Here is a 14,159-nt window from a genome sequence, read left to right as displayed (position 1 = left end):
TCGGAAACGTGTCGCAAATTTGTCCGTCGAACGTCGAGCGGCATAGGAATCGGCATCGGAATGGCAACGCGTTTGCCCACTTTCCGGGATTACGGAGCGGTCCATTACGGACTTACATATAGCATATAAACTTACGTAAAACAGGCAGCAAAAAAACAAAAAAAAAATGAAGAAAAAACAAGGGAAAAAGTCCTGGTTTTGGTAACAGTTTGCCTTAGCTTTGTTTTAGAATAGTTCTGGTTTGTAGATACGTTTACAGATACGTTTTCCATTTTACAGATACATTTTTCGAAAGTAGTTTAATGGCATTTCAAAAATTAACATTACCAGCATCTGCAAGTGTGTTATTCAATTAAAAAGCATATATATGTAATATATATACCGGTTTTACTGCTGAAATTAATGTGGTGCCCGGGATTCAGGATACTAGATTCGGGATTCAGGATTCAGCATTCAGGATTCAGCATTCAGGACTCAGCATTCGGGATACGGAATACGGAATACGGCCTCCACACAACGATGAGAGCTGGTGCTATCCGCACATTAACGCCCGTAACGTAATTAAACAAAAATAATGGTCTCAATAATCAAGGCAGTGCCATTAAAGCCAGCTATGCAGCTACCCCTTTTATTTCGGGCCCTGCCTTTTTTCCGGACTCCAGTGATTATTTGCTGCGGTGCTCTTAAGTTCCAGTTCCAACCCCCTTTTTAGATTTACACACATGGAGATTTATGGTCGGAAGGAGCGCTCCACATTCTGTATCAAAAATCAATTAATGGCAATAATTTTAAAATTAAAACAATTCCGTGTGCCGTCCCGCCAACATGTGTGAAATTTAATGACTTTGAAGATATTTATGGAAATAGACCAAGTCTTGGTGGCTCAGGCCCAAAGCCTTTCTGCCATTTCGTTCGCAATTATCGAGTATATTGCGTAGCCGCCCCTCTGCCCCCCCTTCTGCCCCTCCCACCGAATCGTATCTGAAATGGTCGCCTTTTTGTTGTAATTAGATGAGCAGCAGCAGTGGAAGAAGCAGCATCAGCGCAAGGGTTTAATTACATTTTGAATAGGAAATTTATGAAACAAGTTTCGGTTCGGCTCAGCTTTTGGGTTCAGTATCGTTTTTTTTTGTTGGCTTTGGTCCTGCAGCTGAAGTTTTCCACAGGACAAGTCATTGTCGGCATGTGTGTCCCATTGTCGCCATTCGCATGTATTTAAATACATATATATTTGAATATATATACCATACATATATCTATCTACACTTGCGGACTTCATCTTCATCTGTGTCGCCATCGATCCGCACCCTTCGCCCCTCCCCCCTTGGATTGCCTCTCTCTTTGGCGTCTGCTTGGGCTATTATCCTTGCCCTTGGGCAGCAGACTGCGGAAAAATCCTTGTTTCATCTTCGAGGGAAGGTGAGCGATGGGCAACTATTTATAATTAGTGCGGATAAGTCGCTTGCGGCAAAGATCTTTATATAGTTTTCTATACTAGATAGTTTTATATACTTTACTGTTCGAAATGGTTTTCCAAAAAATAAAACAAATACTGCCACTTTCTCTCACAGCTTTAACCAATTGTTAGCATTTATAATTTGATTTTTCACAAATAAACAAACAAAATATCGAAACGGCCACAGGCGGGATCGGTTTTCCGCAATATTTTCCACCCGATTTCCTGCATTTTCGCTACCCTAAGCTGAAAGACAAAAGCTAATGGCATACACACACATATGTATATGTGTATATACAATATGTATCTATATATTTTTGATAGATATAATTACAAGCAAATATGCCGCTAACGCTGAAAATTCGCCTCAAATTGAGTTGCGCCCTGGGTTTCGGGGGTTTTGTGCAGATTCGGTTTCAGTTTGGCCCGTCGAATGTTGTTCAATTAACGTGGCTGCGTTGTTTTTGTTTTGGTTTGTCTGTCGGCGCACCCCGCACCCCGCACCCCGCTTCCCACACATCGCAAAATTGGCAGCAAAATGACAACCGCGAGCGTTTTCCGCCGACTGCAAAATGTGGCGGTGTGCGACGCGCGATGTGCGGCATCAACATGTTGCACAAATATAAACATAAATCAATTAACATTTTTCGACCATGCCAGTGAACTACTCGCTTTTTCGGCTACTCCACCGACTGCTATCCTTTCTGCTCCTTGCCTGCAAATGCCGCGGATGTGAGGTGGCCAAATTTTTTGCCGATTCGCCGGCGGCGCGAATTTACCGAATCGGTAATTTACAACAGCCGATGTCTGTGTGGGTGTGTGTGTGTAAGCAGGGGAGTCCCCCAAATTTCGGCGGTGCCTACTTTTCGGCGCAGCAACTAAATGACTTGCAGCTAACATTAAGAAACCATTTGAAAACTTTGGATTTATAGGGATATTTAAACTATAAATACGCTTGCTATGTAGTTGGATATTCAAACAACATTTGTTACAAGCTTTACAATTATTTAAACAACACGAAATAGACATTTCTTTATTATTTATTATATTATTTGCTTTGTTACAATTTTTAATATTTGCTTTCCATATTTAACTTTCAGAAAGTTAAGCGTCCCTCTCCATTTCCCCCCAGGTACTCACCCCTTTCCTCAAGCTCTTTCCACGTCAGAGCTAACAGCTGGTTGTAGCTCCTGGAAAATAGCTATGTAGCTGAGGCACTTCCACTTCCTCCAGTAGGTCGAAATCACATTATTGATATCCTCTGCTGCCACATATCATATATCACATATCACTGCACCACTCACTCACAATTAGTATTTTAAAAAAATTGATCGGAAAAGTTGTTTGCTTACGTAGGACTTTTGAGAAGCGCAGAGGAGGGCACATATATTTTGGTATTATTTAGTATTATTTAGTATTAAGTTTTTAGTATTATTCAGTATTTAGTATTATGTGTTTAGTTTTATTTAGTATTAAGTTTTTAGTATTATTTAGTATTTAGTATTATTCATTACATTACATTACATTATTTAATGTAACGTAATACTCTCAGCTGTCTTACTTATAATTTTATAATTTCACTTTGAATGCCAGCTAGAACAATAGAAATAGAATAGTGTTATTTAAGTGTAAATATTATTTAATAATATATAAGATCAGGCACCCGGATGCTTGTTATTGCCGCAAATAGAGTGAGACACCCGGTGTTCAGCGGGTGCACTTAGAGTGCCGGTGGCTTGCTGCAGTTCAGTTCCCTGGTGCACACATCATTAAATTGAGCCTTGATTCGATTGGCATTAGATCACTTCACTGCCACCTCAAATCTCCACTTCTCCACTCAGACTCAATTTAACTGGCAATTAATGTATTCTGTTCTTCAGTCCAAGTGCCGTGCCCATTCTCAATCGCATTGCGAAAGTCCAGTATTCTGGCATTCGATCCATTGCCGAAAGTGGCAATCAGCAAAAACAACAGCAGGACAAAAGGCCGCCACACGTTGGATGTTGGATGTAGCCCGTGCCACGCCCCCAAATTTCTGGTCAAAGGTGGGTGTTGGGGCGCATGGGTGTGAATGTGTGCGAATGGGTGGGTATGTGTGCGTATGTGTGAGAAGGCCATGTCGACACCTATTACCATTCATTGACTTTTGCCATGTCCCTGGGGTGTCATCTATGCAGGTTGCTTTGGTTTATCCTTCCACGTTGCTGCTGCTGCTGCTGCTGGGTATGTTGTTGTTTCTGCTCTTGTTGTTGTTGCTGCTGCTGTTGCTGCTACTGTTGTTGTTGTTGCTGCTGCTGCTGCTATTGCCCCACGCGTTTGATTGCATTTGCAGGCGAAAACCCAACGACCGTTTGCTAATGTCCTTCGATAAAGCCGGCAAAATCAACACCACCAGCCACCAAAGGACACATGCCCACTCCACCGCACATTTTGGGGATATGGATATGGCGATATGGGGATGTGGGGATATGGGGATATGGGGACATGAGGATATGGGCCAGCCAAACAGCCAGTCAGCCATCCGTTCAGCCAGCCGACGACGACTGGTCTCCGTTTTCATTTGGTGTTTGATTGGATTTTCAATTATTCATTATTATTGGTTGCAATTTACCTGGCGGCCAGCACAGCACTCATCCTTTCCAGCTGCATTGATTGCGTTCCATCAGCGAATGGAATGGAATGGAATGGCTATGGATATGGATATGGCTATGGATGTTTGTCGCATCAGTTTTCCAACTCATCAAACTCCAATTGCATCATTAAACGGAATTTTTGATTTGATTTTGATTCGCCCCTCGTACAGAGCATTCCACATCTTTTTCAACCTTTTCATTTGCATGCGATTGCTTTTCGTACTTGCAAACTTGATTCATTACTCCCTCAATGCGATTGATGATCTCTCGAGATTCTTCAAGACTTCAAGACTGTGGTTTTGCTTGTTACATTCAAGGCCACCGGTAGTAGAGTTCATTGATCAATTAAATGCAAAAAGGCGGGCAAATCAAGGCTTGAAAAATTCCAGAAAATTTAATGCCGCTCCCCAAAAGCGATTAACTACCTATGTAAATAATACTCTACTCAAATACTCTACCCAGAGGCATTTGCACACATAAAATGTGGCTCGTTTTGTTTATGCATTACCAAGAGGGATATAACTTTTTGTGTAAGTACTCAACATATAATTTCTAATTGAAATTTTGACACCTTTACAGGGCACTACGAAAACTTAAAGATTTCTAAGGTATAACTATAACTGACTAGGTATTATTAATATATTAAGAATACATCTTTGTAATATTTCCATGTATGGTTTTACAATATGAATGCTTTTTTTTCGGCAATACGAATTCCCGTTGTTTCCCCCGTTTCCGTTTAAGGTGGACAATTATCTGCTCTACGAGAAGACAATACCCAGAATTTCAATATCGAGTGATAGAGGGGAGTGTGCGGAGAGGGGAGGGGAATGGAGAACACAAAACCGAGACTCCAGATCGAGCCATAAAGATAAAGACTACAAAGCAAAGCAAAACGAAAACCAAAAGCCAAAAACCAAAACCAAAGCCCCGAAAAACAAGCCAAGCCACCGACAAAGTGTTTCCGACTTTTTCGTAGATTTTTGCTGCCAGATTTTTATTGGCAGAAAGAGATAGCCAACTTCGGGATAACTGGCTAACTGGTCAACTGGCCAACTGGCCGACTGGCCAACGAGTTAGAAAAAGAGGGAACATTTTGATTTTTACGAGCATTTCATTTCGTATCATACCATTTCGTTTTGCATCGGATATTTGGGGAATACTATACTCGTACATATATACAAACACATTTACTCGTATGAGCGGCTACTTGTCTTTGGAAACCGACAAATCTCTTGTCTGATTTCGCCGGCGACAATAAATTAAGTCAAGTGTAGCATTTAATTGATTTTAATCATAGATTAAATATCGTTAAACAACCAAATCCAGGGTGTGGGGGTCATGGCAATATAGGCCAAAGAACAATGCCCAAAAGGCCGCCGCTGCGTTGACCAATAAAGTCAACAATCAAATCAAACAATTCCCCCCCCCCAAATCCACAACCCCCATTCCCCCATCGAAAACCGACCCCACAAAAGGGGCGGTGGGCAGGGCAAACAAACCAATTTGTAGCACAATAAGTTGTCGTTACTTGGTTGTTGTAATCGCTGTTTACCAATATGTAATCCTTAGAAACAACAAGAGCCATCTCCTTGCCATATCCTCTGCGCATCCTTGTTGTCGATGTCGGGTTTCCAGTTTTGGTCCTGGGATTCTGAATGCTGGATTTTGGATTTTAGATTTCAGATTTCAGGGTGCTGGCTGTTTGGTCTGCTTGCCTTGAATTTCAATTACCCCGGACTCGATTTCCATGGAGCGGGACAACAGACATCAGGATATTGGCACTGCCTTTAAGGATAGCAGCTAAAGAGCTTAGCACTTTGTTTCACGTAATTTGTACTGCCTAGCTTCACATTGGAGTTTTAGTTCGAATTTAATAATGCATTAGTTCATTTAAAATTGGATTAGTTCATTTAAAAATGGATTAACTCATTTAAAATTTGATTAATTCATTTAAAAATGCATTAATTCATTTAATAATGGATTAAATCATTTAATAATGGATAAATTAATTTAAAAATGCATTAATTCATTTAAAAATGGATTAATTCTTTTAAAAATTGATTAATTCATTTAATAATGGATTAATTCTTTTAAAAACGGATTAATTCATTTAATAATGGATAGATTCATTTAATAATGGATTAAATCATTTAATAATGGTTTGTTGTTCGATTGTTGTACCAAATAGTGACCACTAGTCAAGTGCATAGGTGCCTAGAGTGAAAACCCCTAATGAAACGCACTGTATGCATATGCGGATATAAATTTAAACATAAGGGAGCCATGTTTGCCGTGGCGGGGAGAACAGTGGGGTCGAAAGGTGAAAGCCAGGACAGTGGAAGAAAATATTCGCGTTGCTAACGAATCAAATAAATTTGTTGGTCAATTAAAAAACTGCAAAACGCGCACAATTTCCACATGTGTGGCAGCAACAACCACACAGCCCAGCAGTTTTTTTCAACATCCCCCCCATATTCTCCTCACCATGCCCACTAGCGCCACTCCCCCTTTTTCCCACGCCCATGGATGCTGCTGATTTTTGCTCTAATGGATGCCAGCGCCAAATGAAAAGCTTCGCGCGAAAAAAAATGCATTGCAAACCAATTTTTTTTAGCTCTCTAGCTTTTTCTTACCAATTCTATTTTTTTTTTTTTGTGCCATGATTCCCTGCATGGTTTCTGACTAGCTTTTGACCAAAAATTCAACTCCCTTCCGATTTTTTTGCACACAGCTTTTTATGATATTCCTTTTTTGGTCATCTTTTTCAGTTCGCATTTTTTGCACTTTTTTTTGATTATTTCTTCCATTTTTTTTGTTCGTTTTTTATGTTAAACTTTGGCCGTAAACTAACTTTGTCGGGTGGGGCTTGATAGTGTCTGGGGAGAATTGATGTTGCGCAGGGAGGGCTGGGCGCCTTTTTTAGATGCTAAAAAAAAGGGGAAAAAAGGGGGGAATTTTTCAGGGGGGGGAGGTAACGGGTAAGAGGTAGCACCAGTTCGAGCTGAGCCAGCCACGTTAGTTATTAGTCGGGGGCATCGGTGGGTTGGGTGAGTGAGCATGAGAGCGGCGATAAATGTCTAGTTCAGCACTCGAGAAAAAATGCGCCGAAAACGTTGCAAGCGGAAAACATTGATAAACTAAAAGCGCTGCAAGGGGAACGGGGAGCGGGGAACGGGGAACAGGAAAATGTGGCATCGGAAACTACGAGTGCGAGTATATAATAATCACAAGTGTGCTGCCTCTAGAAGGTAGACATCATGCTTCTTACTGCCAAGCTATGCCTTATCCATTATTATTTATATCAAAGCACAGAAAAATGGTTCAACTATTTAGCTGTTGATTACTATATGTTCAAAGTTCATAGATTTTCTCGCAAGTTATAGGGTATTGCTGCATGGAAATTGACATCGGCTGGCTGACCAGCGCAAACGAAAACTAAATAAAAATGCAGTGCAATTTACGGTTGGCCGAAGGGTGGGGCGTTGGGAGGTGGGCTTTCCCAGAGGAAAGTCAACGGGGTGGTGGAGAATGTAGGGGGAAGGGGGGGCAGAAAGGGGGGATATAGGAGTGGAAGCATGGAAAACTACTGCCAATTTCATGCTATGCTCTTCCTCTTTTGTTCACATCGCTCTCATCTCTGGCAGCAATCTGCTGCTGCTGCTGACTCCAGACTCCTGACTCCCGATTACTATATACCCTATAAATACCCTACAAAGTACTGCTGGGTATATTTTTTTTTTATATATTTCCATTTCCCAAAGCAGCCCGTAAAAACCAAGCTACAAAACATTTGACATGTATTTAAAGTGCACAACATGTGGAAGGGAATGCACTCCTAGGGAAAGGGTATGTTCCATTTGATTGTATGGCATTTTTCAGCATTTTCACTACTCCTTGCTGCGCACATTCTGATGTACTGCATGCGCTCGTTGCTTCGGCGTTTGATTAAATCTACAACAATGGAAAATGCGGAGCAGCCAAGAGCTCTCTTTGCATGTAGGGAACCGCCTTCGGGTCTCTACTGCGCCTGTCCATCGAATCAATCGATAGCCAATAACCAATACCCCATGACCCGTGACCCGTGACCCGTGGCCACTAGCCAATACCGAAGAGTGCCTATATACATATATATATATGTGTGTATATATATTTGTGTATAAATTCTTGCAGGCGTGGCACCGAGCGTTTCTTTTTTCGTGTTGTGCCAGGAAAAATGCCGAATGGCGACAGAGCACGAGGTCGGCCAAAGCATCGCAATAGGAGCAGGCCACGAGCTCGTCCGTGCACGCCGGAGAATCTTCTAGAGAATCACCTGCAAAAGCTGTTGGAGGAGCAGGAGCTACTGCACAACCTGTTGGTCAGCCATCGTCCTGGCATAAAGCCGCAGCTGGAAGACCTGGGCGGCGAAAGCAACTATGAGTTCGACCTCCAGGATGAGGATGGCGTCGATGAGCATTTGCCGAGCTTTAAGGTAAACGATTTAGAACGAAATTATTTCTTATTTCTACTCGTTTTCATGTCGCTGCATTTGCAGAAGAAGTCGTTGGAGGAGGAGCAACATTCCGTAATTCTGGCCGAGGATGTGGAGTCATCGAGTCCTGCGAACTTGGAAGATCTGCCAAAAATGCCACTACGAACTTATCCAATTCTGGCCGAGGATGTGGAGCCATCGAGTCCTGCGAACTTGGAGGATCAGCCAACAACTGCATTACGAACGTATCCAATTCTGACCGAGGATGTGGAGCCATCAAGTCCGCCGAACTATGAAGGTCTTCCGAGAATTCCATCACGAACGTATCCAATTCTGGCCGAGGATGTGGAGTCATCGAGTCCGCCGAACTATGAAGATCTTCCCACAATTTCCTCACGAACGTATCCATATCGCAGGAACCACAGCTCGATCCCGCTGCCCATCGCGGTGGGCAACTGCACACCACCCAAGGTCATAGGTCAGGGCTTCGATACGCCCTTTCTCTACCCCGAGTTTGTGTCCAAGAACGAGAGAAGTCGCGTAAAGTGTGAGTAAACCCATGAATTAAATAACTTAACATAAACTATCAATGACTATCGATGCACTTTATAGACATCTTCAGTTTGGTGGATAGTCTGGTGTTGCAAGTGGAGCGATCACTTAAGCTGGGCGAGCATTCGATGGCCGAAGGAGCCGTGGAAAAGGCTGCCACAGGAGCTGTGCCCAAGGCCAGGCCCAAACAGGAACTGCAAATAGATCGAGTGGGCCCTGCCAAGTACACGATTACTGTCAACTCTCGGAGTTTCAAGGAGCCCAAGCCACACAATCCGTCCAGTGAGTCAGATAAGTAAGGCAACAGCAAAACCTTTTCATTTACGAGAGCTCTGCCTTCGAACCCGTAGAAAACCAGCGCTTGGCCAGAAGTAAGGTGCATTCGCATAGTAAATTGCCGGAAACACTCGACTTCGATTGTGAGTTCGGAATGGAGTACATTGAAAAGTTTCGCGCCAACAAGGTGCGAGATGAAAGTAGAGCCGAGCCCGTATCAGAAACACACGGTGATGGTGCGGATACCAAAGGAAAGGAAGTGCCCCAGATCGACGAAGGTTATATTGGTGGACTTGGCCATAAAATGTACAGATTTCATAATATTTTCTTATTTAGAATTTAAAGACAGCGAAGTAACCGAAGTACCGCATACAAGCGAACTCCAACTTCTGGAAATTGCGATGGCCGAGGCATACAAGCGAAGACATAGGAGGAACCGCCACAGCCTCACCTCTCGACCAAGTACGCCCATCACCAGACCGACCACGCCCATCAATGACGACGTGCCCAGTACGTCGGCGGAGGCCAGGTTCTATCAGCAATTCACAGGGCAATCGGAATCCGAGAAAAGCGAATCCAGTGTCCTAACCAAGTGGCAGCTGCTAAAGGCGAGAGGTAAGTCAACTAGCAACTATTTCCATTACGTTCATTCCCAAAAGCGACTTTGCGATGAGCGCAGGACCAGAGCCATTGGAGGACTGGCAATGGGATATCGTGCTGTTTATGAGGCAATATAATAAGGAGAAAAAACGAAGGCAACGACTAGCAAACAAAGACACAACTTCCAAGCCGGAAGCCGAGAGTAAACTGAAGAACAGACGGCGGCGTAGAAAGGAACTGCAACGGAAGTACTCGTATGTGCCTTTAAAAAAGCCGAAAGTGCGCCCAAAGTTCTATAAAGCCTACCAAAGGCAGAAGGAATGGCTAAAGGCGGAACGGGACTTTAAAAGAGTTCAGTATCTAACATTCTATAGACCACAAGTACTCTTCGACCCCAAGATAAAGTTGTCGCAAAAGCAACTGCGTGCCATGCAACGCAGATTCTTCAATGTGCCCCGTAGAATACCGGTGCAACCCAAGTCCATGCCGGAAACCATTAAACCTGAACTGGACATCAGTAGCGACACTTCGTCGTACCATGGCGAAAAGGTCTCTGATCCTGTTGAAGTGGCAGTGCCCCAACAGGATGCGAAACCTGCCGGGCCCATGGACAGGGGTCAGAGGTTGAAGAATCTTCTCATGGACGAAGTGCAGCAAAATCGACAGAAGAGACTGAAACACCTGATACTACCAGAGGATCCTGTAGGAGCCATCTACCTGCCCCTTTTCCAGCGACACAAGACATCGCAATACTATAAAAAGCAACAGAAGCCATCGCACAAGAATCCCAAACCCGCCTCGGCTCCTTTGAAGAGCACAACTACCAGCTCCACTGCGTGGCAGAGCAAAACCACTTGGATTCTACCCCAAACCAGAACGTCAGCCTCATTTAGCACACTATTCTACGATGCCAAACACTCGCTGTCGGACTCGACCGATTTCCTCTTCAGAAATGACAGCTTGAAGGAGCCAGGCGATCCATTTGATGAGCCAATTGCAAGGGCTGCACCCGAGGAAAGAGTGGACTTCCGGCGGCTCATCGACATAGACTTCGTATCGCGACACATCCTGCAGCTGATGGCGAACATGAAGCCCAAGAAGAACAGTGAGCTGGTCGAAGTTCCGCCCCAGATCACCCACTACATGGATCACTTCTACTGGACACATCTGACGCACGATGGTCTGTTCTTCCATTGGTTCGTCAGCGAGGGCTTCTTTCCGGCTCACTATCTCACCGAGGTGAAGACCGCCCAGGAGCTGCAGGACATTCCGCAGGCCCAGCTGGACAGGGACATAATGCAGTATATAGATGTGGTGAATGACGTGAATGCGAAGAGAATCAAGTTAACCAGGCGCATGGCGCACCTAATGGTGACCTCCTACTTCCGAGCTCTGAGCCACAGGGCCCAGTCGGCAAAGTGCCCCATCAAGGATCGATGTTTGCTCCGCTGTCGCTTCGCCATCTCGATGGTTGAGCTCTACCAGCAGGAGCGAGGTCGCCACATACTGAGGAATCGGGTCGACTGCTGGCGCCTCCTGAAGTGGGCCCTCAGGCACGAGGGGCGCGTCAAGCAGCTGTACGATGAGCCACTGTTCTACGCCGAGGAGCGGGCCAGCATCAATTCCTGCCTGGTGATGCGCACCCCGAACTTGGAGTCCTTCAGGGAGTTCTACCGGCGCCAGGTGCTGCCCAAGCCGGATGCACTGGCCATCAATCCGGTGTTCAACAAAATCAGGCGTTATCCGAGCAATCGCAAGGATCCTTGTGCCACCTTTGTGTGTCCCATTCCCGGTTGCCAAACGGGTCTGAACTCGAAGATTCTAATGGCGCACTTTCTGAGCGATCACTGTCGCCGTTTGGAGGAACTTTGGCTCACGGACCGCATGGTCCTGCTCTTCTATGCGAGTTCCTATCCGCCAAATCAGGTGTACTGCATCTGCGTGATCGCCCTGCTGACCAGAATGCCCAGCCAGACGGTGCCGATACCCCAGAATATACTGAACGAGGAGCTACCCTCGAAATATCTATACTTTGTTGAGCACGGCGCTTGTCTCCTCATGTTCGCTCCGGTTTCGAGATTCATCATCGAGGGAAAGGCGAAGTCAAGTAATGTCGCGGAAAAAGGTTGTAAAAAGCTACCGGACACTGTGTTCATCTTTTGGCTGGCCATTGCCGATTATGAGCTCAAGGATGTGGGCTGTCGACTGTTTGTGTACTGCCAGGATCGCAGTGTCAAGAGTAACTCCCTAATGACGTTTGTCAAAATGTCCGAGTTCAAGGGGGTGACCCATTTGGTGGCCACTCAGCCGGACAGCTATCTGGCCATCGACTATGGCACAATGGCAACGCTGACCAAGGACTTCAAGGAGCTGCTCTTCATCGAGGTGCGATACGTTAGCAAGTTGGTGGAAGATGCCAGCAATTCTGGTGATGAGAATTTCGATGATTACAGGGAGGTTAGATCTTAGACTTATTGCACTCCTTTCCCTGCATCTTTTCAAACCTTAACTTATTCATTTATTTTCCATTTCATTGCAGGACCTTTGAAAAAGGCAACTTGAGGCATAATTGCACACAATCTGGATTGCATACTAGCATATACTTTGAATATATTTTATATGCCTAAATGGCAGATTATTTTAAATAAAAACACTTGTGGTGGCGGGTATAAAATTGAAATTTACTTCTTATTTTACTGCGAAAGGGCGCCAAACCTTAGGTTTATTTATTATCATTTAATATTTTGCTATCGCCAGAAAAGCAATCAAAGCCAAAGAGAAAAAAACAAATTGGGAAATGGAAAATTTAAAATAAGCAAAGCGTGGCAGCAAATCAAAAAACAATTACGCGGCAAATGACATTATCAAATGTCAAATGTCATGTTCGGCGAGGAGGCTACCCGCTACCCACTTCTTTAATTTTCATCTCCCCAAATTTTTTGATGTCGCTCGGTATCTTGTATCTTGTATCTGCTGGCAGAGCTCGCGTATCTGAAATGCCGAGTTACTCGCACTGAAATGCAAAGCAGCCAAAAAAAAGAGCGCATCAAATTCGTTCGAGGCAATTTTTCAATTCATTGAAGTGGAATTCATGGAAAGCCGTGGACTTCGGCAACTCCGGACTTTGGATACTAAGCGCCACTTGACTTCTGACTTGTGACTTGTGACCCGAACCCCTCGCTGACCCCAAAACCCCCAAACTCCCAGCTCCCTTGGGGGGTGGGTGGCGTATCTGAAATCAAAATCAAGATTTTTGATTCTTTATACACGCGCATAATACCCCGCTGCCGATACAAATTGGGGGCAGGGGTCGTTGGGAGTTTACTTTGTTTGCTGGGGCTTCTTTTATTCGCTCGAAATTGGCTTTAAGACCGTTGTTTGTAAATAAATCTGCGATGCCTTTGTATTGCCTTTTTTATTTTCCTACATTATTGGTTCGTGAGCATTGCGCAAAGTCAACCGAGAGCTGCTTGAAAACTTAAATACAATTTGAGTTGGCTTGGCGTTCTGTACAAGTAAGTATAGGTATCGTATAGTATCTCATACAAACAATTAAGCAGTTGTGAAACAAGCGGTTCTCCCAGTGTAGCTGACTTACTGCGGTTACTGGACGACATCCTTGGGCTTCCATGGCAGCCGATGTGCCACCTGGATGCACGATTCTGCGATTCCATATGTATGGCTCGACCTATTTGGCCTGATATTGATGACCCCGCATTTATCTCTCCTGGCGGTTGAAAAATCGCCCTGACAATGACCCTGGCTCCTGGGTCCTGGGTCCTGGTCCCGGTGCCCTGTGTCCTGGCCTCTAATGAAAGTCAACACGCAGGACTGTGAACTAATGACCTGCGGGAGTGGGCCGGTGGGTGGCATCGTCTGTCATCAATCGAAATGAGAACCCAGCGGAGGGCATTTGGTCAGTTTTGAATATGTCGATTACGAGAGACGTTTATTGATTGCGAACTGCCTCGAAATGGCGGCCAAAAGAAAAACTATTAGTAGTAAATGGGGCTTTCGGCCAAAGACAACGCACATATGTCACAACCGAGTGGCAAGTTACGGGGGAAAAAATGAAAAATGATCTCGGCGCAGAAATGGCGTGAAACGGGAGACCATCGGAGGGTTAACGCTGCTTGCTGGGCACTCTTGGGTTAAGAGTGGGGGTGCA

General features: G+C 44.6%; 1 protein-coding gene across 2 annotated transcripts in view; it reads left to right on the top strand.

Moving 5' to 3' along the window:
* Nucleotides 1-12,671, top strand: part of LOC122624757 — a 44,055-nt gene extending 31,384 nt beyond the window's left edge. The window contains exons 3-10 of one of the 2 annotated variants that reach the window (XM_043804443.1): nt 8,263-8,563; nt 8,627-8,861; nt 8,940-9,110; nt 9,176-9,397; nt 9,466-9,669; nt 9,728-10,006; nt 10,071-12,448; nt 12,531-12,671. In XM_043804443.1, coding sequence (XP_043660378.1) covers nt 8,306-8,563; nt 8,627-8,861; nt 8,940-9,110; nt 9,176-9,397; nt 9,466-9,669; nt 9,728-10,006; nt 10,071-12,448; nt 12,531-12,539 — 3,756 coding nt within the window. In that variant the 5' untranslated portion in view covers nt 8,263-8,305 and the 3' untranslated portion in view covers nt 12,540-12,671. Of the gene's footprint in view, nt 1-8,262; nt 8,564-8,626; nt 9,111-9,175; nt 9,398-9,465; nt 9,670-9,727; nt 10,007-10,070; nt 12,449-12,530 lie in introns of both variants that reach the window. The other variant, XM_043804442.1, reaches the window with a different exon arrangement.
* Nucleotides 12,672-14,159: the final 1,488 nt, after the last annotated feature.

The sequence above is a fragment of the Drosophila teissieri genome, chromosome X (genome assembly GCF_016746235.2).
Source record: "Drosophila teissieri strain GT53w chromosome X, Prin_Dtei_1.1, whole genome shotgun sequence".
NCBI classification, from domain to species: Eukaryota; Metazoa; Arthropoda; class Insecta; order Diptera; family Drosophilidae; genus Drosophila; species Drosophila teissieri.
The sequence above is the reverse complement of the archived record's forward strand: the minus strand, read 5'-3'. Positions and strand labels throughout refer to the sequence as shown.